At 45.8% G+C, this 26,633-nt stretch overlaps 1 protein-coding gene across 1 annotated transcript in view; it reads left to right on the forward strand.

Moving 5' to 3' along the window:
- ZFHX3 (zinc finger homeobox 3) overlaps positions 1–26,633 on the forward strand; it is a 173,461-nt gene that overhangs the window by 65,371 nt on the left and 81,457 nt on the right. The window contains exon 3 of the mRNA XM_032157793.2: positions 4,892–5,123. Coding sequence (XP_032013684.1) covers positions 4,892–5,123 — 232 coding nt within the window. The remainder of the gene's footprint in view (positions 1–4,891; positions 5,124–26,633) is intronic.

Genomic DNA, 26,633 nt, shown 5'->3' on the forward strand with positions numbered 1-26,633 from the left:
GGGAATTCAGGATTTGCGTGGGAGAAAAATTTCCTGCCTGGCGAGGAGAGCAAGAACTCTGAAAGCAGGCAGCTCCTTTCTTGAGTGCACCACTGGGATTTGTGCCTTGGTGGATTCTTCATATATTACAGTGAATTTAATTAAATACATTGTGATCCCAATTGAGGGTATTCTAATTAGCTGGGTCAGGAACAAATTATTCTCCCTCCTCCTCCAAATGAAAACGTCCACTCTCTTCTGCGGGGAAGGCATGTTCTTGGCTGACTGACTGGCCCCGTGGAGTGCTCATGGGCCTCTTAGCACACTGCCTACCGCTGCTTTTTATTAGGCAGGTTCCAAGGGTGGGATTCTGGGGATGAGGCCACTGCCACTTGGGAGGAAGGGAGAGAGGATCTGACCAACAGGGTCGGGGGTTGAGCTGCTCAGGGCCTAGGAAATGGCCGAATGATGTGGAGAAGGTCACAGAGGTCAGACCCTGCTGCTAGCTTTGGGTCTCTGTTTACTTCCGGTTGGACAACTTAAGAAATAACAAGACACTTGGAAAATCTGGGGAGAGCAGGACTTGTCACATGCAGGTAGACATCAGTAGACCCAAGCAGAAGTTTGGGTTGGGATGTTAGGTTTATGTGCAGCTGTTTCCTGGCAACCAAGATATAGTTTATTCTTTTTTTTTTTTTTTTTTTTTTTTTTTTTTTGAGACAGAGTTTTGCTCTGTCGCCCAGTCTGGAGTGCAGTGGCACTATCCTGGCTCACTGCAACCTCCACCTCCCAGGTTCAAGCGATTCTCCTGCCTCAGCCTCCCAAGTAGCTGGGACTACAGGCACCCGCCATTATGCCTGGCTAATTTTTGTATTTTTGTAGAGACGGGGTTTCACCATGTTGGCCAGGCTGGTTTTGAACTCCTGACCTCAGGTGATCTGCCCACCTCGGCCTCCCAAAGTTCTGGGATTACAGGCGTGAGCCACTGCATTTGGCCTATTCTGGGTATTTTTAAGTGTTTTGGAGAATAAACTTGGAATACAAAGCAAGCTTGGAATTTTGAATGAATCTTTCATGGAAGTTTGTAAGAGAGGACCCTAGGTGTTCACTGGACCAGGATAGGTGGGAGCAGCCATGGCTCCATTTTCTTGTTTCCTCTTATTCTTTTCTCCACGATTTGTAGTGTATGCCCAGTTTCTTGCTAAAATGGCTCTCAAAGTGGCAGACAAAAGAATTCATGGCAGTGTAAGAGATTGTAGTTTACCAACATGAGCTAGAGTGTGGAGTGGATTTTAGAATATCTTTATCATATCCATTTTTTAAAGTGCAAGTCCCTGGTATGATGTTTATTTCAATCCAGGGTTTATACGGTCCTATGACCCAAGAGCCCATGGATTTAAGGACAAAAGATATTTGACATCGCATTTCTGTCCAACTCTTTTGGCCATGTTATTCCTCTCTTCTGGCGCAGAGATTGAAGACTCCAGTCATTTGGAATAGAACTCTCACACATCCATATTCAAATTTAATGTTTGAAATTCAGTGCCTTATTGTGAGGAAATCCTGTTTCATAAGGAGGTAGTGGGAGGATTGGAGGTAAGGCTTTAGTGATTCTTGATCTGATTTCATAGTTTATGCTACCTCCAAAATCTCTTGATGGAACGTATTTCTTTGAATTTCATAGTTATTGTCTCTGCTATCTTTTATTCACTCAGTTTTACTTGAAGCTTTAATGAATATCATTCTTTTGGTCCTGGTGACCTAAGACAGCAGTTCTTGGCTCTCTTACAGGTTTCTAGCTCCTCGGTTTTGGGACAAACTCTTGCTCCCTAGAATATCCTGGTCCTGTTTCTGGCTTCTGAGTTCTGAGGGGCCTCAGGGAGTAGTTTGGGGGAAGGGACGTGGGCTAGCTCATCTTCTCCCTTCACTTCTGCTTTCCTTCTCCCCAGGATCGTAACCTCCAGAAAGCACTGCCTCAGCGCATCCCATCCTCCCGACATCCTCTGAAAGGAACCTCATCACAGAGAAGGCAGTGAGGTTAAATCATTTTTTAAAAGCAGCTCAGAGGTCAGGTGCAGTGGCTCACGCCTGTAATCCCAGCTACTTTAGGAGACAGGCGGGTGGATCGCTTGAAGTCAGGAGTTCAAGACCAGCCTGGCTAACAGGGTGAAACCCTGTCTCTACTAAAAATGTAAAAATTAGCTAGGTGTGGTGGCTCATGCCTGTAGTCCCAGCTACTCAAGAGGCTGAGGCAGGAGAAATGCTTGAACCCAGGAGGCAGAGATTGCAATGAGCCAAGATTGAGCCTTTGTGCTCCAGCCTGGGCAACAGAATGAGACTCTATCTCAAAAAAAAAAAAAAAAAAACAACCACACACAACAAAAATAAACCAAAAGCAGCTCAAATTTATCTCCAGAAAAGTAGCTTTTTATTTCTAGTTGTAATTTTTCTAATAGGTAACATTGAACTCACTGGTTCTTCCAGTATTTTCTGGTTGTAGAAATTTTACTTTGTCCAAGGCTCTGCATTTGAGTATGTGAATCACCCATTTTGGGGGCAGAAGGGATTGTTCTGTCTTGATGCCTGTGAAGCTCATCCCATTCTTACGTACAAGTTGGCAGGATTTCCTGTGGGATACTTTAGCCAGTTTATGTGATTGAGGGCTTCAACCCCTTCCCATGAGTTTTCTGTGACACTTAGTTGGTGCGTTTATGTTTCTTCTTCCAGCAAAGTACAAACATGCTTCTGGATTTTTCACACGTGATCAGTGAACACAGGACGTGTGCATGTCAGTACGTGAGCCTCAGGGCAGTGTCCCTTGATAGGAAGCACTCACAGGGCCACTCTGGTATTTTCAGGATTGCGTGGAGTGCAGGGCATTCCATTCTATCTTGTCAGTGTCTTGCATTCTAAGCTGGACAAGGGTGAGACATCCAAGCAGGACTAGAAACCATTATCCCGGCATAAACATCAGACAGAAGCAGTGTGGGTCAGAAAGGAGACAAGCAACATGGGCAGTTCCGAGACGTTTGTTGTGTGCCTGCCGTGACTCCATGGGCCAGGCTTGGCTGACTGGGCTGGGGGTTGGGGATAGGTGGTGAGCAGGAAAAAGGAAGGACACGTAATCACAGGAGCACATAGAGCACTCACATGACCTGAATTTCTTCCTTCAAAAGGATGCTGGGTACGTGGCTGGAGGAGACAAGCCTCAGATTTTACATCTTTCTCTCCCCCTAACTAACTGGGTTACCCTGGGTCAGTCATTTAAGCTTTTGGGGAGTGTTTCCCTTGCTTCATGTGTACCCAATAGAAGAATTCCCTCTTCCCCTAAAATGAATCACTGGAAATGAAGGAGACGGCCTTTCTACACCAGGTGCACATTCATTCTCTGTTAGTCAAAAAGGGCCCGTAGCTATCATTACATTACCAGGAGATTCAGAAACACTGTGAGTTTTGTTCTTGGGTTGTCTTTTAAGTCTTCCTAGCCGCAGAAGCCTAGGGTCTGCCACCTGCCTGCATGACCTCTTCTGTTCTGATACCCCAGAAGTGAATCCTATCTGTGCCTGCCTCCTGGAGGCTCTTAGGCTGCCGTGCTCTGGGATCAATACTGTGTCCACTAAGTACAACAGAGGATGCAATTTGGACCATCTGACCATCTGACTCACCAACTGACCAATGATATTGGCCAGTGATAAGCCAGGTGACTTTGAGATATTGACAGGGAACTAGTTTGGATAAATTTATTTTTCTGGCATTTTTTAATCTAGGGGAAAACCTAATTTGGGGTTCTACCAGTAGACTGTGGTTTTAAATACAAAAACTGGAGTTGTCTTGTGAAAAAGCCAGATACCAGCTCTGGCTCCATGTTCCTGACCTAGGGTGCTGTACAGGCAGGATGACCAGAGGCTATATTACCTGAAGCAGGGGTTGGCTTAACTTTTCCTGTCATAATTTAGTACATTTCTATAGTAATAATCTAGACTTTGTGGACTATACCATCTCTGTCACAACTGTTCAACTCTGATGTTTCAAAAACATCCATAGACAGTATGTAAATCAATGGATGTGGCTGTGTTCCAATAAAACTTTATTTACAAAAACAGGCAGTGGGTTGAATTTGGCCCGTGGGCCATAGTTTGCCAACACCTGATCTAACGAGCAGGACACTTTAGAGAACAAAAGGGGAAACCTTTAACCTTGTGCCAGGAAAGCCGGTGTTACACTGGGAGGGCCCATGTGATCAGGATTATCAACATTCTGAAAAGCCACGTGGCTGGGGCCATTTGGGGGAGACAGGAATGGGTATCAGTTTGCTGTGTGTCTTCAAAGAACTGCTAGAGAAGGGTGCTGGGTACTCTGGGAAAAAAAAAAAAAACAGCCCCTCTAAGGAATCTCACAGTTGAAGACCACATTAGTCAATTCCTGTGCTGCTACGAAGAACTGCCTAGGACTGGATAATTTACAAAGGAAAGAAATTGACTCACAGTTCTGCAGGGGTGGGGAGCCTCAGGAAACTTACAATAGTGGCAGAAGGGGAAGCAGGCATGTCTTTCTTCACATGGCAGCAGGAAGGAGAAGTGCTGAGTGAAGTAGGGAGAAGCCCCTTATAAAACTATCAGATCTCATGAGAACTCAGTATCACAAGAACAGCATGAGGGAACCACCCCCATATTCTAATCACCTCCCACAAGGTCCTGCCCCCAACACGTGGGGATTACGGTTCAGATTAGAATTTAAGATGAGATTTTGGGCGGGGACACAGCCAAACCATATCAAAGACTGTCCTGTTTGGCTGTGGAGATGTGTCCCCTGGAGGCATGCCTCTGGCTGTGACCAGGATGGTGTGGGCTGATGCCAATGGCGGCTTCGAGTGGCTTACCCAAGGCATGTCTTTCTCTTTTGTTACTTGCAGCACCTGCAGCAGCATGAGAGTGGTGTAGAAGGTGAGAGCTGCTACTACCACTGCGTTCTGTGCAACTACTCCACCAAGGCCAAGCTCAACCTCATCCAGCATGTGCGCTCCATGAAGCACCAGCGAAGCGAGAGCCTGCGAAAGCTGCAGCGGCTGCAGAAGGGCCTTCCAGAGGAGGACGAGGACCTGGGGCAGATCTTCACCATCCGCAGGTGCCCCTCCACGGACCCAGGTGAGTGGTCTCGCGGGCGTGGGAGGCCCAGGTTGGGCCTGGGTGTTCACCTCCTTGAGACCTCCAGAGGACTTCTGTTTGAGGGAGACGTTACTGATCCAGCTGGTCCTCGTGTTCCAACTTGCAGGGCTTGTTGCCTGCCTGTCTTTCTGTCTTTTTTTCTTTTCTTTTCTTCTTTCTTTTTTTTTTTTTCTTTTCTTTTCTTTCTTCTTCTTCTTTCTTTTTTTTTTTTAAAGGAACTTGGCAGCACTTTTCTTGGAGCAAGGCTCAGTCTTAGGGAAGTCACAAGCTACTACCCAGGGAGCAGGCCAACAGAAGATACTCTCCTCTATTCTAAGATTCCTCCAGTACATACTTTAGATTCAATTTATTGGTTCAAATTGACATAGCAAATGCTACATCATGTGTCCTGCCCACTATTAAGAGTAGACAATTTGTGGCCTCAAAATCTGGTCTGTAAAATTGAACTTTAGAGAGGAATAAAACATGCTTATTATAAAAATTTCACTTGTATTTGGGAGTGATTCTGAGTGTTTCTTGGGTCCACACTGCTTGCTGCTTCAATGCGTCGAGACCTTCTAGTGGGAGCTCGCCTTGTGTCTACCTCCCCATGTCGTCTCCCTGCAGCCACCTTTTTCCCCACCTGCCTCCCTCCACCCATGAGTCCTCCTTCCATAGGGACTTCATTGGGTAGAATCATCTCCTCTTTTCTATTTTTTTCAATTTTCCAGTCTCTTGCTCTCAACTTAGATACACAAGACAGTCACTTACCTCTTTAGAAACCAAAACTTTCCAAGAAAAGCTCTCCTTTCATCCTAGGCCCCATGCTGTCTCTATAACAGAATCTCCCAGATTCTTGAGAGAACCCTCTGAACTGCTCACCTCTATTCCATGTCTCAACCTCCTACAACCCATTTTCTCTGTCACCAAGCCACTCTTGGGAGGGTGCCGCTGATCTTTGATTGACACATCCCAGGACCTGCTGGGCCTCACCGTTTTCTTTCTGCAATGTTTGAAATTGTTGCCCAGCCCTTTCTTGAAGCTCCTTTCCTCTTCCCTTGCCTTCCCTTGGCTTCCAGGTTGTTTTTCTCTTGTCCTCCGACTTCCCTTGACAGTTCTGCAAGCCTGACCCTGGCTGGTGGTTCTCAGCCTGCACCGGGCACTGTGGCCTGGTCCTCGGCTCCCAGCCTCTTGAGCTTTTATGTCCTGGTGCTGCTGAAAGCCCTTGTACAGCTTCCTGGACGCCACTGGTCCCACCTCCCAGATGCTGAGCTTCGTGGACATCTCATTGGTCCCACCTCTTGGGCACCTTGCTCACCACTTTCTCTGCCACACTTCTTTTTCTTTTGAATGGCAGCTTGTCTAACAGCCTGGCCGAGCCAGAGACCCGAGGCCACTCGTGATCCCACAGTCTCCTGCAGTGCCTTCTCAGCCATCCAGCCATCATGGATGTGTGCAGTTTTAACCTTAATATAATCAAAGTACACATTTTTATGTTTTTTAAAGGCAAAAAGTTACATACACTTCATGGAGAAGAGCATGCCCCTCTCCCATCCCCTTTTCCAGGGGATCAGCTTTCAACTTTCAAATGTTTCTTTTGTTACTTATTTCCATGTTTCTCCTCATACTTCTATGACTGTTTCTTGTTTTTAAGTTTTAGATGTTACCTCTTGGCTTTCTACCTGGGCAAATGAGAATTTCACCAGTGTGCCGTTCCACAAACCCACCCGTGTACGTACCTACACCCATACCCCAACCACAAACTTACGCAGACGCCATACACACCAGCCCCTGATACCTCATACACACATGTTCTTGCACGTGTGCACACGCACACACACTTTCTCTGCATCCCACACATTCCATCCACACTCACATACACAGCTCACAGACAAGACACCATACCCACATACATTGTATACACACACACACACACACACCCTGTATACGCTCACACACCCACACAAGCCATACACTACACCCACACACCCCATCTGCGTGCACCTCCCCCACATACACTGCATCCCCCACATGCAAGCATCATAAACACATAGACAGTATACCCCCACACACCCCACACACACTGACACGCATCCCACATGCACCCTCACTCTACCCACAAATACACAGGCACTGCCTCACACACTCCTGCACCCCCCACACCACACTTGGACTCCCTCCCACTCCCCAGCCCCCGCCACACTCAGTCCTTCCTCCCTCCACCTTCCATTATGATTAAATAATAATTGGGGGTTATATTAATATTCAGTGTTTTCATTATTATAACTATAAATATTAATCGCAGCTGAGCCATGTAGAGTTTTATAATTTCACTTACCTTCTTGTACAACTTATTGTTTTCTCTGGTTTTCTAGGTACCTATGATTAATTCATGGCGAACCTTACTCTGCCAGAAGTAGACATTTCCTAATCTCTGAACGCTCTGCTCTATCAGTTTTTTCTGTCAGCTTCATTTCCTCCTGGAGGCGTCCCTCCTAAGCCCCTCCAAAACCCTCTGCCCACCTGCTCCTCTCCGGATCATCCAACTGCGCCTTCGCTGCCTCCTCATATAAATGAAACAGCAATTCCCAAATGATGGGATAGACCACAATTCAAGAATTTTTCTGCCTGCTAGAGTGGTTGAGGTTTCGAGAGTCAGTAGAAATCGTTTGTTCAGAAAAGGGCTGTTGGGTACCGGGATAAATTTTTGTCACTTGAAGGTCACTGCAAGACCGTCCCTTGCCATGTGTTTTTCAAATGCCTCTTCTGGTTAAAGTTGAAACGCCTTAATTGGTGGAGCTTCTGCTTTGCCTCTGATCCCATCCGTCTGCATGGGAGCACTCTCAGGAGTGAGGGACGAGGATGGGCCTGAGGCTGAGGCCCCTGGGCCATCTGGCTGTAGGGGAGCCTGTGCCCCACCCAGGGATTGTGGCCTCTGTTTGATCCGCTGCTCTGCATTAGTGCACTGTTGAGTCATTCCCTGGATTCTCCTTCTTTCTACCAACACACCTAGACCTGTTTCTTGCTCAGGGTTTGTGCTTTGTTTGGGGTGTTTTTTAGGCCAGCTCTGCATACATCATTGTTTTAATCGTCTGTTAAAAGCTGGTCCATTTCACCCTTCAATTCTTTCTTTTACTCTGCTCAGAACTCCTTTTGTATTAATGAGGTGCCCCACACTAAACAGTGTACAGCTGCCATTTCACCCATAGTCTGTGGCCTGGAACAAACAGTTCCTGTTTCGGAATGTGGTGCTTCCGTGGGTGCAGTCCGGCACCAGTGCCTTCGAGATTCCTCTCATTTAGTGCATACTAGGGGTTTGTCCCCCGAGAAGTGTGTGAGCAACTTCAGTGGAGATGATAGACTTCCCTTCCGTATTTCGAGATCCTTTGGGATTGGCTTTGACCTGGACTCAAGTTTTTGCTCTCTCCCCTACTCCCTCCCCACCCTGCACTCCTCCCCTCCCACACACAGGCTCCAGTTCAGTCCATATGACCGATGACAAAAGGGACAAAGTATTACGTATTATTTATTCACATTGACATTAACAAGAACTTGGTTCCGTTTTAGGAACCACTTTAAGAAAACTCATCTTAAGATATATCCTCCCTCTCCCCAGGGGTTGGCTCTTCAAAACTTGAAAGGATATCTTCAAGAGAATGGACATTATGGACCTGATAGAATTGAGACGTTTAAGAAGATGAACTTCAAATTTTGTAAACGTCGACTTTATGGACTATTCCCAACTCTGTCCTCTTTAACACAAGGGTCAGGACATGATTTTTCAGCTAGAAACATCATCCTGTGGTATCAGGAGCATTAGGAAGTCTTGGTGCGCCTTTTAGGAGCCCCACCCACTCTAACCAGAAGCTCCCCATCCATGGCTGTGCTGTCTAGAGTTGGAAGTTCTGGCTTTCTGTCACCATCCTGCTAAGTGATGCCATTCCTTCTCCTTTCCTCTTCTCCTCTGTTGTCCACATGCCACAGAATATTACACAAAACCCTTCAGAAACAACTCCTTGTCCTTTCTGAGTTCTGGACCTCATCCCCAGTCTCATGTCACCTCCTACAGGTATCTAGATGTCTCCTCCTAAGGCAGGAGGGGTGAATTCTGCAATAGTTTCTGCCTTGTGGATGACAAAAAATAATCATCTATTCCCAGTTTACCTGTTACTTAAGTCACTTGTTTGCCAGTCGGTCCAGTTCATCATGTAGTCTGCCAACCCATGTGAACCTGTGGGTCTGGAGGAAGGAGTCAAGGTAGAAGAAATTGCAAAGGTCTCCTCCATCCCTTCAGAATTTTCTGGTAGCGGCCAGGATCTATATCTGCCATGACTGGCTACATAACTCCGTGAGAGGTCGCGTGGTTGGGCACATACATCTAAGTCCTGGCCTGCACCAGTGGACAGAGCCTTGGCCGCCAGCTGTGTGCTAATAGTTAGGCTGCTGTGCCCCATGTGGCCCTGCTGTGGTGGAGCGCTGCCCTTATGTCAGTGGGCAGGCCGAGTCTCGCGTTAAATTGTCTTTGGTTCAGTGTGATGGTCTTTGTCGTTACACTTTTCCACCCTTACCCCACAATAGACACAAGCACGCATGCCTGCTGGGCCTTCCTGTTTTAAAAATGGCTTGGAAATACATCTCTCAAAGACAGTAACTAACCAGGTGAGGGTCCTCTTCCAACCCCCACAATTTATTTTTATTGGCTTGAGTGTTTTTTCTGCAAGACCAAGTAGTCTCTGGAATTGGTTGGGATTTGGTCTCGGCATTTCATACTTACCCACCCACAGGTGGAAACCACTCATCATCACTGGCCAATGCACTGGGCCAGAGCTCTGACTTGCTGGCATCTGCCATTTGCTTCCCTAGTTTACCAGAAGCTCTTGAAAAATGGAGAGCTCTCAGAGGTGGGTCATGTGTAGGATCAGCTTCCCTGTTTGCTTATTTAAAAGGCATTTCTGGCTCCTGGGTGAAACTGTAGTTAATTTCATTCTATCAAGTGCCCTGGGCTTTGAGAACACAGGCCCTTTGTGTTTCTGCTGTCGGCCTTTCTCCTTCTCCTCCTCCGGTTTTCTCTCTTACTCGCCTTGTCCTAAGTACTTTTTCTTTCATGTAGACAGAGACTTCCAAATTTTACATGCATGTAATTAAAGTTCAACAATTCTTTATTGACGACCTATTACATATAAGGCTTTTTATGAGCTGGAGAACATAGCTGATCACTGATGTCTCCTCTGCACTTTCAATATGGACACACTGATGACTAGACCAGCTCAGGCATTGGAAATAATTGGACCTGGACTCAGTTTACAGAGGGCGCACGATCATTCAGAATTTAAGAGACTTGTTTTGCTTGGAGCAAAAAGCATTATCCCCTCTTTACAGATACATCTTTGGCATTCATAGTAGTGAATTTCTGGGGCCAGAGAGGTGCACACAGCTTGCCAAGTGATAATGTGGTTTTGGTGACAGCCTTTACTGCAACACTCACTGGCCTCATTTGATGGATCACTTTTTAAACCAAGTTTCGGGGTATTGTGCTTAACGTATACAGCTTAAGAGACCAAGAATATATACTGTCTTCAGCTTTCTCACTTGGTTTTGTTTTTATTTTGCAAAGTTGGTGTAAGGCTGCCCTCTAAATATAAAGTACCTTTTTTTTTTTTTGTAAATAGCTAAATTATATGCAATTTCAGTGTAATTTTTCTGATAGCACTAAAATATGTTGTGGCCAGCTCTGAATTTCTGAAATACTGTTTTTATAAAATCAGCACACCCATGCTCTTTCTCCTTTTCCTTTTTACTGTACGTCTTGTTGACCGGATTTGGGGAAGGTATAGGAACTTAAAAGTATTTTTAACTAGAGAAGTTAAATGTAAAAGTGCATCAAAACAAATGGGGGTGACTGAAATTTTAAGCGTTGATGGAGGCATGGGGAAAATATGACTTTATCTGTCTAAAGGACATTCCCTGATGAAGGACTGTTTGGATAGGGGTTGTAAATTTCAGCAAGCTTTTTAGAAAGGTGCTTTACAATGCAAGGGTAAAGAGAGGTCATTATGTATGAACATGAAAACAGAACATAATGTTAAATGAAAAATGGAGTTTACAGGATAACATAGGTTGATTCCTTTTTGTCAGTATTTTTCTTACAGCTTTTAAAATATTCAAGCAAGGAGTTAGTGACTGATGTCTCTGGCTGTTTTGGGGGTGCGATGTATTTATATGGACTCTAACAGAACGTCAGATGTGTGGCAAGGGCTCAGAATGGTGGTGATGCTTGTTGATAGAGATTTTAGCAAAATCACTAACAGGCTACTAAGAAGTAAATCCTGGTTGTCTTTTGTTCATGGAGAGGTTTTTTATTTGCCAGTATTCGTAGTTTGATTACTCTGTGATTCTCCTGCATTTTGCATTTACATAGAGAGGACAGGAGTAGTTCTCAGGGTGTATACTGTCTTGTTTTTCTGTTGGAACAGAGTTCTTGATTTGCCTTAATTAGTCCTCTAACAATCTACAAAGGTCAGTGCCAATTGCCTGTTCATTTACATTTGTAATTGTGATGGCTTCTGATTAGGTATTCCTTGTCTTAGTCCTTCCTAAGTACATGCTAGTGTGTCCTCCCCTATACACATACACACACACACACACACACACATGCACCCCAGAGTGGTGTGAAGGCCAAAAATCTGACTCCTCATAGAAGAAACCTTTGTAGCGACTGCCCAGCCTCACTGGAACTTCAGTGTCTGTTCTGGAAAGCCATCTTGGAGAGGCTGTTTCTTCTAAGTTAGGGATATAATGAAGCCAGAGTCAGGGAAATTACGTCGATACCAGGCAAGAAATCTGAGAGCCATTATCTAGGAGCCTTGTTGAACTGAGTAATTAAGGGCAATTAAACTTTTCTGCTTGCTCTCTGCAAAATATGCTAATGATCTGGTCTGCTGGAAGGTGGACATACGCAGTGCTGTTTCACTGCTGTCAGACGCTGCTGGCCTGGAAGGTCCCCCTGGAGAAGGTGTGGCATCACCAGGATGGTCAGGCGGGCAGTGGGTTGAGCGTGCAGCCTCCTACCCAGCCTCCTGTGTCCTGGCTGTCTGTTCCAGGACTTGCACCTTTTCAGCAGTTATCTAGACCTGGCTGCAGTGGCCTGAGTTGCAGTGATTCGTATTCACTCATTCTTTGATGTTCTAGATCCACCATTCATTCGTTGCGTTATTTTTCTGAGATGATGAAGCTACCAGAGTTTTGTGCGTGTTGTTTCAGTGGATGACACTGTGGCACCAGCTGTACACTGCCCTTCTGGTTAGTGTTGTTCTTGGTCAAGGGCTCCAGGCTGTCTTCCGTGCTATCTTCATGAGTGGGTGGCAGCACGTGCCCAATGCCGCCCACTGGGAGAAGCAGTGATACTGTGGCCACTCACTGCTAGGGAGGGGTTTTTTTGGCACAGCAAAAAAAAGGAAAAGGGGTTACCTGCTGGTGGTTCCTGGAATTAGGAGAGACAGTATATCGGTGTGTTTGTGTGTATTGAGGGGTGAGCATTGGGCGGGGGTCCTCTGTTTAGGGATGTGGGCATGCCAGAGACCCCCGCTGGCTCATCAGAGCCCAGTGACATAGGGACCCCCAAGGGAGCCACAGGACATCATACCAAGTGTTCTTTTTGTGAAACCTTTATTTTCAAACATCCCAAGTCACCTTCGAAAGGTGTATCCAAGAAACTTGAAAATTTGAAACTCTACCCTAAAGTGAATATGGATATTCACTAGCCAGTCAGTGGGTGTTTGTGCTGGGCTGGGAGTTGGGGGTGCTGTCCCTGGATTTCACTGGAGGGGAGAGACCTCCTAAAGCCGACAGTGTAGCAGGAAGTGGCAGCCGTCCTCTGCTGTCTCCTGCCATGTGTGCAGAGCCCTCCCATATGGATCCCCCATCCTAGCCTCTGGAGTTTACACTTTCTCCATTGCCTGAATGAATGTTTCCTGAGAAATAACGATTTGCACCTGTACCGTCTTTAGGAATGTCCAAAGAATCCATTTCTAGGGCTACTTACATCCTATATGAAACTTGTTCCCGACCTTGGTAGGGGCCAGGGAGGAAATAGAACATGCATCTATCTCTCTGCGTACAGAAATAGCTCAAAGGCTTTTTCTCAGAGTCACAGATGTTAAGGAACCCCCTTCAAACTGTGACCCAATTATAAGAATTATGGTTCCAAATTATTTTTTTCAAACATTGACTAGCAGTGGAAAGTTTTGTGGCCTCAGTCTAAGCGCTACCCATACCTCCCTGGTTCCTGGGCTTTCTGATCCCCTGAAAGCCACAAGGAGGCTTCTCAAAATTCTCTATTAACGCTAAATAAAATTTTAAATCCAGTTTCTGCATCATACTAACCAGATTTCAAGTGCTTCATAGTGTCATGGAGCTCATGGTTAACTTAGTACAGATTTCTAGAACAGTTCAGAAGGTTCTGTTGAACCATGCTCAGCTCCTCCTCACTGGGTTTCCTCAGACTTCTGGTAGACCCAAGCTAGGTTTTGGGCTACATTTTCCTTAATATTTTTTGGCTTGCATTTTAGAGAAGTGTGGTTCCCGCCAGCCTGGATGGAGTGTACATCTTTTCTTGCTGATCTTTCTCTCTGTTTCACAGCTTTTCTCAGTATGGTAGAACAGTCTTCAAATATGCATTTAATTTTGCTTTTTGCTACTTAAGTCTTATTCCATTAGCAGTTTTGAGGGACTTTGAAAGGACTTTGTAAAGATATGTTTTTCAGAGTGGATGTTAAATGGCTTTTTATAGTTTTATACCTCAAGACTATCTTGAGACCTTTTGTGTATATATTAATAAAAGGAGCCATTTATTGCTTTTAAAAGATCTTTGACCTCTGCTCTAATTAGAATATCAAAAATCAGACAGTGTGTGATTTTCTTGGTACAGGGCCATCTGTTGTTTCAACCCAAAATTTTATCCAAAATTGTCATAAAGTCAAAAAAGAATATGTGTGTTTTTCACCCCCCATTTCCATTGGTTGGCTGAAACAGCAGAAGTGTATTTTCTCACAGTTCTGGAGGCTAAAGGTTCAAGATCCAGGCGCCGGCAGGTTTGGCTTCCCCCGAGGCCGTGGTCTCATACAGCCTTGTCTCTGTGAGTCCCCCTGGTGTCTCTCTGTATGATTAGGACATACCAGATAGATTGCATTAGGGTCTACCCTAAAGGCCTCACGTTAACCTAATCACCTCCTTAAAAGTCCTGTCTCCAGTCATAGCCATATGCTCAGGTACTGAAGGTTGGGACTTCAACCTAGGACACTGGGAGGACCACAGTTCTGTCCATAACCCAGACTTTCTGATATCTGAGGCCGGTTTCTTGTTTCCTTTTCTGTGGTCACTTTGGGTGGGGCAGGAGGGTAGGACAAAAGGTGGTGGGAGAGATGAAGGGAGGTCATGGAGATCCTAGAAGTCGCCTGGGACAGAACTGTCAGCGCCCACCAGGCCTTCTCTGGTTTCCTGCTCTCAGCACACGGTTCTCAGTGCTGGCCTTGGCATGGAATTAACTACTGCGACCCCGCTGGAAGGGGACTCCAAATGAAGCCGGAAGTGCTCAAAGACACTTGTTAGGACAGGAAAAGGGGTCAGAGCCCTGTGTCCTCCGAGCCCATTTTACCATGACTCTTTCCTTGCCTGTCCTCACACAGCCCTTGCTGAAACCTCTCTGCTGGCAAACACCAAGAGGACTGACTGCCGGCCACACGGAGGAAGGTTGTTGTGCCTGTGAAATTTGATGGTCTTAGCATCGAGAAAAGCTGCCTTTGCTGAGGGTGCTCCAGCAGGCTGGCCTGTGTTAGGCTCCTGTTGGAGAGATTTATAGAAATAGAAACTCCTCAGCCGGGCGTGGTGGCTCACGCCTGTAATCCAGCACTTTGGGAGGCCGAGGCGGGTGGATCACTAGAGCTCAGGTATTGGAGACCAGCCTGGCCAACATGATGAAACCCCAACTCTACTAAAAATATAAAAATTAGGCAGGTACGGTGGTGGGTGCCTGTGATCCCAGCTTCTCGGGAGGCTGAGGCAGGAGAATCGCTTGCACCCGGGAGGCAGAGGTTGCAATGAGCAGAGGCCATGCCATTGCACTTCAGCCTGGGTGACAGAGCGAGACTCTGTCTCAAAAGAAAAATAAGAAATAGAAACCCCTCCTTGCTGCCCACTGTGCTTTTAGGGACTAAGCAGATCTCCCTGGGCTTGTGTGTAGTGTTTGTGCTCTGGTTGGGGTAGATACTACCTAGAGCCTTACAATTTTCTATGACCCGTTAGGGTGTAGAATTCAATATGGTGCCAGCTCATTGACTGGACTTCCATCCAAAGGATTTCAGTTGCTGGAAGTACCTGAAGGACTTTTTATTCCTTGGTTTTTTCTTACCCTGTGTTATATACTCCAGGCTGGATATGATATAAAGATCCCAGTGTGTATATTGTTACCCTGTGTAGCTTTCATTCGGAGCCCGTCCTTCACTTGCGCCTCCAGGGCAAATCACATCCTGCTTCCCATGGCTCGTCTTTCCCAGATTGAGCCTGTGATGTGAGCCCCGAAGGCAGCCTCCACAGGGCCGTTCCTGTCCTGCACCAGCATAAAGCAGAGGCGAACTCGGGCCCTTCCTGGCAATCCTGGATGTCTCAGGTCGCTAGGTTCCCATTGCAGCAGCCCATCTGTCTCAGTGCCATGTGGCTAGTGGCTGCTGTACTGGATGTGCAGAGAGAAGCCATTTTCTTCCCTGTAGAAAGTTCCTGAGGACAGGGCTGCTGTAGACAGCAGCAGAGTAGGGACTTGGTGCAGAGGCCCAGGGCCCAGGGCTGTGCTCTTGCGACCTCGTCTGGCCTCCTTGCTGCGGGCTGACAAACTCATCCATGGAACAAGTAGCACTTCGCCCCAGGGGTGGGATTCTCTGTGTCTAGAAAACAATGATCCATTGCTGGATTCTCTCCAGGATAGAAATGAAGAAATCCTAAGACTGGGGTGAGCAAAGAGGCAGCAGTTATCTGTGACTGCACACTCCAGAGCGCATGCCTCAGGTTGCTCTGAGAAGTAGAATCAGTTTGCATGGTTTTCCTAATGTCCAAAGCCCTTTGTGACTTCCTTGTGTGAGTCCATTTCAGAAGCACTGAGAAACCCCACAGCATGGGGAGGGCAGCCCTGATCTGATTGGCCCTGGCAGGGGTCCTCACTGGAGTGGCTTCTGGCCTGTCACCGGCACTGGCACCAGTGAAGTGTGTGTGTGATGAGGATGTGGCCTGGCCATCTGCTATGCAGCCTTGAACCCAGCCCACATGTTTTTATGGCAGTAACTGGGATTTTGTAGTAGATGTCAGCTGGACTTTTGGTGGGTGAGTTTTTGTTTTGTTTTGTTGTTGTTGTTTTTGTAGAGACAGGGTCTCTACACAGGCTGGAGCGCAGTGGCACAATCACGGCTCACTGCAGCCTCCATCTCCTGGGCTCAAGTGATCCTCCTGCCTCAGTCTTCCAAGTAGCATAGGCATGAACCACCACGCCTAGCTAATTTTTTCATTTGTAGACAGGGTCTCACTATGTTGCCAGGGCTGTTCTTGAACTCCTGGCCTCAAGTGATCCTCTTGCCTCAGCCTCCCGAAGTTGTGACTTGCCCTGTTCAGGTTTACAAGTCCACTATAATTCAGGTGCAAGTTGCCTCCTTCATCACTCAACCCGTGGCCCCCAGTTAAGGAGGCCTCTTTGGGCAGGGAATAGAGGTGCCATGTCTCCAGCAACCTTGAGTACAGGGCTGACTGCAAGGAGGAGGGGCCTGAGTTGACCTGAACTTTGAAGAATCCACGCACGTGCTTCTCTGGGATCAACATAGCTCTTTGGGGCTCTCTGTTTTAGCCCAGGGATCACAAGTTTTTTTTCTAAAAACTAAATCCTTTCCTAGTGACTCACTGCCCAAGTATGAAACACAGGAAAGACTTTTGTCCTTTTAACTTGAGGACGAGTCGTCTCTGCTACAACATAAACACCAGACACGAAGAATGAGAAACTAGCTGTGCTCAGGGTGTGTGCTATGATGACTAAGGCAAATTGAGATTCTCCTCCTACGCTGGACCCTCTGATGTGTGGTCACTTTCTGCAGACCGTGTTCATACAGAAGACTGTGATGTTTATTTCCACAATAAGAATTTGATCTCACTATTAGATACTGTAACAACAACAACAACAACAACACCTACACTGTGCCTTAACACCTTTGTTCTCTTGGTGGCCCCAGCGCTGCATGTCCAGAGGTCATTATCCCATTCTTGAGGGCTGATGACCTACTTCTGATTTCCATATCTAGCTGGCCTTGGACAGACAGGCCTGATCGAATTCTGCAGCCATTTGATTCTGTGCGGACCTGTGCCCAGACCCCGGGCGGATCTGAAGACTTCCTCAGAACACATAAGACCAGGGAGATTTGTGCCATACCGGGCTGTTTTCTCTGGGCTTTGCTTTAATCAGGAATGTAGACTGTTTTTTGGTTTTGGTACATGGCGTGCAGGGGCAGGGCTTCCAGTTGTTTCTGTAAGGCGTTATTACAGGGCTAATTGGGAAATAGTGATTCTTTTTCAATAGCTATTTTGGAATCACCCCCCTTTCTTCCCCCCAAATCTCTGTTCCCCTTGGGATTGTCAGGCTCACGTTGAAAGACCCCCAGAGAGAAGGATGTTGGCATATATCATAGATATCTGGAAAGAATGTTTCAACCACACCTGGCTGCCGTGTGTGAGGACAAATTTAATTTATTTTAAAAATCTGGCCACAGGCGGCTTTTTCTGTTTGTTTCTTTAGGGGGGAAAAAAATTGAAAAGCAGCAGCAAGCTATGGTTCACATTTGTTTTCTTCCAGATTGGACCAGCCAGCAGAAGAGAGATTATCTCTAAAGGATATGAAAGGTTTAATCATTTTAATTTTGTTTTTATTAAAGTTTATCATAACTTTTTTTTTTTCAACATGCCCGGGTAGAACAGAAGGAGAGAAGAGGAGGTAATATAAATATACAGAAACCCCCAAGCATTTGGTTAATAAAACTTTCCAACGGGCGATGCCTCGTGGGGAGGAAGTGGTTGGATGGCTGGGGATGGCGGGTGGACTGGGGAAGGCGGTGACTGCGCTGAATCGTAGCCAGCATCTTGCAAGCTTCCTGTCCAGTTCCAGCAGACACTTGTGGGAGCTCAGAGCTTTCATGAAACTGAATGAGAAGAAGCTCTGACTGTGGGCTTATTCCATCATGTTTCTCAAGTGAGACTGGATCCCTGAGCCATCTGTGGCTGAAGAAGTCTGAATTTACAGAGAACAATAAAATTTGCTTCTATAAGATTCTTCCACCCCTACCATCTCAATGAAATATTTGAACCCGGTTATTTTGAAAACTTGCTTTAGGCCAAAACCTCTGAAGTTGCATGCATGCACGTGTGTTTTATGAAGCGGCGAAGTTGGGATAAAAATAGCCTTAGTTTTTGGATAGAAAAACTATCCTATAAATTATGGTGAAACTGAGTAACTAGGATGCTAGATTAACAGGATTTTAGGCTCCTTTTCCCTTTAGGACAGAAAAATAAGCTCATTTCAACATTAATTCAATTGTCAAAAATCACCTGGGCATGGGCTGGAGTTATCATCACAGGTGTTCAGTGCGGCCTCCCCTCTCTTCCAGGGCTGTAAAACTCTGCAAAGGCATGACTGGAATTCCAGTCCCGGGACCAAGCAGGATGTTGCATCACCTGATAATGATGAAATTATCTTTACCATTATGTTCTTACAAAGGCTTGAAATTTGACTTGCACATTTTAGACATCGTTTTAAGCAGCAGGATTAAAGCATTGTCATCTCGTTACACCTGACTTAACGTGGCAGTTCAGTTAACCCTATACCAGTCTTTAAGTTTTTGGCTGCATTAGCACTTACAGTACTTTCTATGGCATTTTTATGGGCAGAATGGTTTATTCATCAAGGAGAAGCAGCTCTTCTAGTGAAAGCTGCAACTCCAGTTCCTTGAATGAAGTAGAAACTGCACTGAGGCTTCAACTTAGCCGTGTGAGCAACGACCTGGCCTCTAGCAGGCTGTGTAGGTAGTCACATGTTTTATGAAGTTTCCCTCAGGGATTCCCAGGGCGTCTGGGCTGTGCCTCCTGGCACAGAGGGCTTCCAAGAGGAGCTGTGTTGGATCTGCAGCCTCCCTGCAGGGCTGGGCTCACAACCAAGCCAGGTCTCCCCGCTGGGAAAGGGACCCAGAGCCCAGTGGCTGCCCCCAGTCTGCAGGTATCTGCCGTATTCAGTGAGCTGTGTTCCAAGTGGAAGAGCGGCCAGGCCACCTTACTGGCCTGTAAGTTTGGAATTCTTCTATGGGAGTTCCCTGAACCAGTAAGGGGCAGTTTTCTTGGTTACTCTCAGCTACAGTTGTATGAACACTAAAACGGAACAAACACTGGCCCATGTCATTCTCTGTGAGCTTCCTAACGGGAGCACAGCATCAACAGGTTAGGCAGCCCCCTTTCAGAGGAAGAGAGACCTGACACCTCTCCTGTCCAGGACTTCTGTCCCGGGTTGGACTGGACGACCCCAGCAGTTGTGGTGTGTAGGTCTTGGTCCTTGTTTTTGATGCTGTATCACAGGCTGTGAAGACAGCAGAAGGTGGGGAAACAAAAAGGTCTTCTTTTGTTTCACACCACTGAGTTATAGATCACAGAAACACTCCAAAGTGGCTTCAGTGAGTTAGGAGGGCATGGTGTGGTGGCTTAACACCGGCAATGCCAGCACTTTGGGAGGCCGAGGCAGGAGGATCCCTGGAGCCCAGAAGTTTGAGTCCACCCTGGGCAACACAGCAAGACCCTGTCTCAAAAAAAAAGAGGTTTCATTTGTCCTTATATAAGCAGCCTTGGGAGGAGGGCAGTCAAGTGCAGAGGTGAAGGTTGCACTGAGTCAGCAGACATCCACTTTCCTTCTATCTTTCCATGTAGCCATTCTTACCAAGCACTTGTTGCCTCCTCATGGTCTAAAGATGGCTCCTCCAGGCCGGGCGCGGTGGCTCACGCCTGTAATCTCAGCACTTTGGGAGGCCTAGGCGGGCAGATCACGAGGTCAGGAGATGGAGACCATCCTCGCTAACACGGTGAAACCCCGTCTCCACTAAAAATACAAAAAATTAGCTGGGCGTGGTGGCGGGTGCCTGTAGTCCCAGCTACTCGGGAGGCTGAGGCGGGAAAATGGCATGAACCCAGGAGGTGGGGCTCACAGTGAGCCGAGATCGCACCACCACACTCCAGCCTGGGCGACAGAGTGAGACTCCGTCTCAAAAAAAAAAGAAAAAAAGATGGCTCCTGGATCTGAGCTCCTGGATCTGAGCTCCAGGCGGGAGAAAGTGGGGCCGGTGAGAGTGCATGCGCCACCATAGACCACCTCTTTAAAGTTTCCTCCAGAGCCCCGCCCACTTGCTTTCTCTTACATCTCATTGGCTGGGACTGCATCATATGACTGTCCTCGGGCACAACAGACAACAGTTTTTGGCTGAGGGTATTGTGCTTTGCATAAAGTGAGTGTTCTGTTAGCAAGGAAGTATGCTTATTACGAAGGCAATTAGAAATGTCAGCCATACGTCTTTTAAAAGATAAGAAGATTAAGTAAACTGTATTACGATTATGTGGTGGAAATCTGTGTAGCCATTAAGAATAATGTTCTTGATTAATATTTAAGGATATGGAAGCAAGCTCCGTAGACTGAGGGGTGGGTAGCAAGACCCAAAACCACATATAATTGTCACAGTTTCCTTAAAAATATCTGTGTGTATGTAAACAGCACTGATTATGGACAATTTTCGTCTTCATACTTTTTCTGTTTCCAAGATTTTTGACAATAGACACTTAGGCTTTTATGATCAGAAAAAAATTGGCGAACTTGAAGTGTAAGGAGTAGAGAACCTGGTAATTACTACCTCGTATATGAACTATACTTGATGGAAAAAATAAAATGAGTAATAAAAGGGAAAATCTATAAACACGTAGCGATAATGGAATGATGACGAGTAGCTGAGGTGGTACGGATTCATCAAGAACAAATCTCATCATACTAATAAGATAAAATGAAAGAACTTACGTGAATTCTCATTGAAAAAGGAAGTCGTGCAAATGCAAATTTATATTCTGGGGCCTCTAAATGTGCAGCAGGAACATTTGCTGTTTTCTCCAAGCATGCTTTCGGAGTCATTCAGAGGCATTCTTTTCCCTTCATTCTTGCATTGGAAACATTGGGGCATGTTGAGCTTTGCAGCTGTTTATTAAACATCTGTTAGTTGTAAATACTGGTTGCTGCGAGGGAATATAAAAAGAACAGAATAAATGAGCCCAGCCTATGATCTTTTGGAAGGATGTGAAAAATACGCCCATTGAAGGTTAACAGGGTTCAAGATGATCCGTGGTGGGTACCAGAGAGTGGAACAGGAAGTAAATACTCTGGGCCTTCGAGGGTGAGGAATTCCTGGGCTGAAATGGTGGGGAAACTCTAAGGAGAGGGTTAGGCTGAACCTGGAAAGATAAATCAGTAGAGACAGAGGAAGAGGACGCCAGGCTGTTGTGGGAGTTCAGGACTCTGGTTGGGAGCCAATGAGCAGGCCATTCTGCCTAAAGAGAGGATCTTGGGCAGGGCCAAAAATTGCAATTCCGTTTTCTTCCATCTTTGGGAAGTCTAGTTTCACCCATCCCCCACCCCCACCATCTTTTGAAAGGCAAGTAGGTAAGTGTGAATATCATAGATTTATTTAAAACAAATACATGGCCAGGCACGTGGCCCATGCCTGTAATCTGAGCACTTTGCGAGGCTGAGGTGGGCGGATCACTTGAGGTCAGGAGTTTGAGACGAGCCTGGCCAACATAGTGAAACCCCTTCTCTACGAAAAATACAAAAAAAATCAGCCAGGCATGGTGGCGCGTGCCTGTATTCTCAGGTACTCAGGAGGCTGAGGCATGAGAATTGCTTGAACCTGGGAGACGGAGGTTGCAGTGAGCCGAGATCACCCCACTGCACTCCAGCCTGGATGACACAGTGAGACTCCGTCTCAAAAAAAGCAAAACACAAATACGTGAAAACTCCTATTTTTCTCATAATCTCTTAAACAAATTGAGAACCTAGAGAGTACTTTCACATGTTGAATTCTGACTAGAAAGAAAGCCTTAAAGATGAGAATAATATATTGATTTTGGGGCTATTTGTATTGGAGGGGAACTGCAAGTGCTGATAGGAGCTCTATTTTCATTGAACATTTTCCTTAATATGGAAACAATAAGTAGTAAATGAAATTTGCATATCATCTGAAGTATGCATAATATGTATAATTGCAATACTTAAGAATACAAAATTATATAATTGGACTGGGGATGTTAGGAATCTTACTTTAATTTCAATTTGTAATTCCTTAAAATTTTGTTTGTTTGTTTGTTTGTTTTGTTTTTGGGGACAGAGTCTCGCTCTGTCGCCCAGGCTGGAGTGCAAGTGCAGTGGCGCAATCTCGGCTCACTGCAAGCTCCGACTCCCGGGTTCACCCCATTCTCCTGCCTCAGCCTCCCCAGTAGCTAGGACTACAGGTGCCCACAAGCACACCCGGCTAATTTTCTGTATTTTTAGTAGAGACAGAGTTTCACTATGTTAGCCAGCATGGTCTTGATCTGGTGACCTTGTGATCCGCCTGCCTCGGCCTCCCAAAGTGTTGGGATTACAGGCATGAGCCACCGTGCCCAACCAATTCCTTAAAAATTTTTAAAATTTGGCCAGGCGTGGTGGCTCACACCTGTAATCCTAGCACTTCGGGAGGCTGAGGCGGGCAGATCACATGAGGTCAGGAGTTCAAAACCACCCTGGCCAACATGGTGAAACCCCGTCTCTACTAAAAATATTTTTTAAAAGACCAGGCGTGGTGGCTCACACCTGTAATTCCAGCACTTTGGGAGGCTGAGGCAGGCGGATCATAAGGTCAGGAGATTGAGACCATTCTGGCCAATGTGGTGAAACCCCGTCTCTACTAAAAATACAAAAATTAGCTGGGCGTGGTGGCATGGGCCTGTAATCCCAGCTACTTGGGAGGCTGAGGCAGGAGAATCGCTTGAACCCAGTGAGTCGGAGGTTGCAGTGAGCCGAGATTGCACCATTGCACTCCATCCTGGCAACAGAGTGAGACTCTGTCTCAAAAAAAAAAAAAAAAAAAAAAAAAATTAGCGGGGCATGGTGGCAGGCACCTGTGATCCCAGCTACTTGGGAGGCTGAGGCAGGAGAATCGCTTGAACCTGGGAGGCGGAGGTTGTAGTGAGCCGAGATTGCGCCATTGCGCTCCAACCCGGGCGTCAAGAGCAAAACTCCATCTCAAAAATAAAAAATAAATAAAATGTTGATATAATTTCAGACTTACAGAAAAGTAATGTACTTTACATAGTAAGAAAATTCACCTGCATTCCCCAAATATCAGCATTTTACCACATTTCCTTTTTTGACTTCTCTCTCGCATTCACAATCTTACTCTCTCCATAAATACGGAGAATAAATAGAAATATACACATTGCTATTTTTTTGGAACCATTTCAGAGTAAATTTCACACATGGTGCCCCTTGACATCAAAATAAGTTAGTGTGTATTTCCTAAGAACAAAGATATTTTACATAACCACAGAACAATGATCAAAATCAGAACTAACATTGCTATAAAACTATTAGGTTATTGTAGTTCTTATTCAAATTTTCCTAATAATATCCTTTGTATGAAAAGAATATCTTAGATCACAAGGTATATTCAGCTGTCCTCTTTCATATTCTTTACTTTTTTTTTTTTTTTTGAGACAGAGTCTTGCTCTGTCGCCCAGGCTGGAGTGCAGTAGCGCGATCTCGGCTCACTGCAAGCTCCGCCTCCCGGGTTCACGCCATTCTCCTGCCTCAGCCTCCTCAGTAGCTGGGATTAAGGGTGCCTGCCACCACCGCCACCGCTCCCGGCTAATTTTTTGTATTTTTAGTAGAGGCAGGGTTTTACTGTGTTAGCCAGGATGGTCTTGATCTCCTGACCCCGTGATCTGCCTGCCTCGGCCACCCGAAGTGCTGGGATTACAGGCGTGAGCCAGCACGCCTGGCCGTTTTTTTTTTCTTTTTTCTTTTTTCTTTTAAGACAGGGTCTAGCTCTGTAGCTCTGTCACCCAGGCTGGAGTGCAATGGCGAGATCTTGGCTCACTGCAACCTCCACCTCCTGGGCTCAAGTGATCCTCCCACCTCAGCCTCCTGAGTACCTGGGACTGCAGGCATGCAGCACCACATCTGGCTAGTTTTTGTAGTTTTTGTAGAGATGATGTCTCACCATGTTGCCCAGGCTGGCCTTGAACTCCTGGGCTCAAGCAATCTGCCCGCTTTGGCCTCCCAAAGTGCTGGGATTACATCTCACCTGGCCCATATTCTTTAATCTAGCATTGTTCCTCAGTCTTGCCCTTTTATGACCTTGACATATTTGAAGAGTGTAGGTCAGCTATTTTGTCAAGTATCCTTCAACTGGGTTTGTGTGATGCTTCCTTATGATTAGAATCAGGCTGTGTATTTTGGTAGAAATGCCAAAAAAGAAAGCATGTTCTTTCTCATGTATTGTTTCATGAGATACATGATATTGATTTGTCTCTTTATTGCGGGCATCAGCTTTGGTCAGTTAGTTATGGTGGTTCCTTCTGGGGTTATTCATTCTGAAGTTACTATTTTTTCCCTTTGTAATTAATGAGAATCTAGTGAGGAGATGCTTGCAGATGATTTAATAAGGAATTGAATTGTTTAAATGAGATTATTTTGAAAAAATGGCTAATAAAAATCAATAGGGAGAAATATTTGGCAAATGAAAGTGGTGGTCATTAAGGTTTATTTTTAGCCTATACTCTCCTTCCCAGTTTTCTAGATGATTAGGAAATTCAGCAGGCCAGGACTTTAAAAAGACTGGGAAGAATTTTCCAAAATGTCACTGATCATTGATGGTGTAAATGAGGAATGGGGTCTTTGGGAAGTGGGCAAAGAAACTATTACAGAATAAGAAGGAAGATCATGTGTTACCTTGGACAGAGCCTGAGTAACAGGGTCTTAGGAATGTGAAAGTTGGTATTATGATAAATTGTAACTTATTTCTAACTCTTTTATTTAAGAAAAAAAAACACCTTTAGCTCTCATCAGTGTGTTCTGCTATAACTGAGCCTTTGTTGGCGAGGGCTGTGGCTGGCTGGTCCTTGAAGGATGATGGCAGAGGGGTTGGTAACTGCAAGAGCGCACAGAAGGGAAAGTGAGGGCTCCGGGGCCAGGCTTGCTGTTTCGTGTTTCTAGTCTCCCAGTATTTCCAGCATTTAAAAAATGTAAGACCTGGTAATAGTATTTGATTAATTTTCCATTTTCTCTAGTAAAACTATTAAAAAATTTGAAGTCCTTCCTGCCTTCCTTTCCATCTTCTCTCCCTTATCGAAGGAAACGAATGAGAAGGCAGATGTTTGCCCTGGGATGGCTCAGAAAGCATGGTCTCCTCTCCACCTTTCACCCTTTTTCTGTTACTTGGATTTTGGAAATACAGCCTTCTGATTTTTCTTCCTTTCGTGTCAAATCATTGTCAGCTTTTTCTCCTGTCCATTCTTAGAATTCCTGCCAAGCCCCACTCTTCCTTTCTGGAGGCAATTATTCCTGCTTTAATCTCCAAGGCTGTACGTACAATAGGGTCGTTTCTCACAACTCCTGAGGTGAACAGAGGGCTACTGAGCCTGGAGAAGCAATCAAGGTGGAGGTGCCGAAGGTGACCAGGATGCTCTCTGTGCCTGAGGAATCTTGCTGTCTAACAGGAGAAGATTCCTAAGAAGCCTGTTGATGTGGACCCTGAAAACTGAAGATGCCAGTATGTAAAGGTCATGGGATGTAGTTGTAGCCAAAGATAGAGCTCGAACAGGTGGAGGGGGAGAAGCAAGAGCCAACGGGCACTAAGGACTTTCCCCTCTAGGGAGTGCAGAGCCCTGAGATCTGGGGGACCTAAGTCACCTGATCGCCCCTTGTTTTAGAGGGTAAGACTGGCTCCCTGGGGGAAGATGGAAGAATGGGAGGGAAAGCTTACATAAGCTTTCTGCAGGATGCCAGAGGGTCTAGGTTAGAGTGAGACACTCAATGCTGTTTTTAGGTGGTTCCACCTGGGAGAAATAGGGAAGAGAGCACACGTAAGGATGATCTGAGGATGTGGGCTTGGGCCTTGGATGGGCGCTGATTCTCCAAGTGGGAGAGAACAAGATGAAGGGCAGGAATGGGTAAGAAGGGAGGGTGAAAATGATGTTATCATCAAAACCACACATACCTCCCTCATTCCCCACTTTTGTAAATGAATATAGCAGTGAATCTGTACCACTGACCCTTGCACCCAATTATATTTATGTATTATTTATGTATCTCATGTTATTCCAAAATGATTGGACAGCCTCGTTTGACTGATTATTTAATATTTGCTTACTATTCAT

The sequence above is a fragment of the Hylobates moloch genome, unplaced genomic scaffold, assembly GCF_009828535.3.
Source record: "Hylobates moloch isolate HMO894 unplaced genomic scaffold, HMol_V3 SCAFFOLD_6, whole genome shotgun sequence".
Lineage (NCBI taxonomy): Eukaryota > Metazoa > Chordata > Mammalia > Primates > Hylobatidae > Hylobates > Hylobates moloch.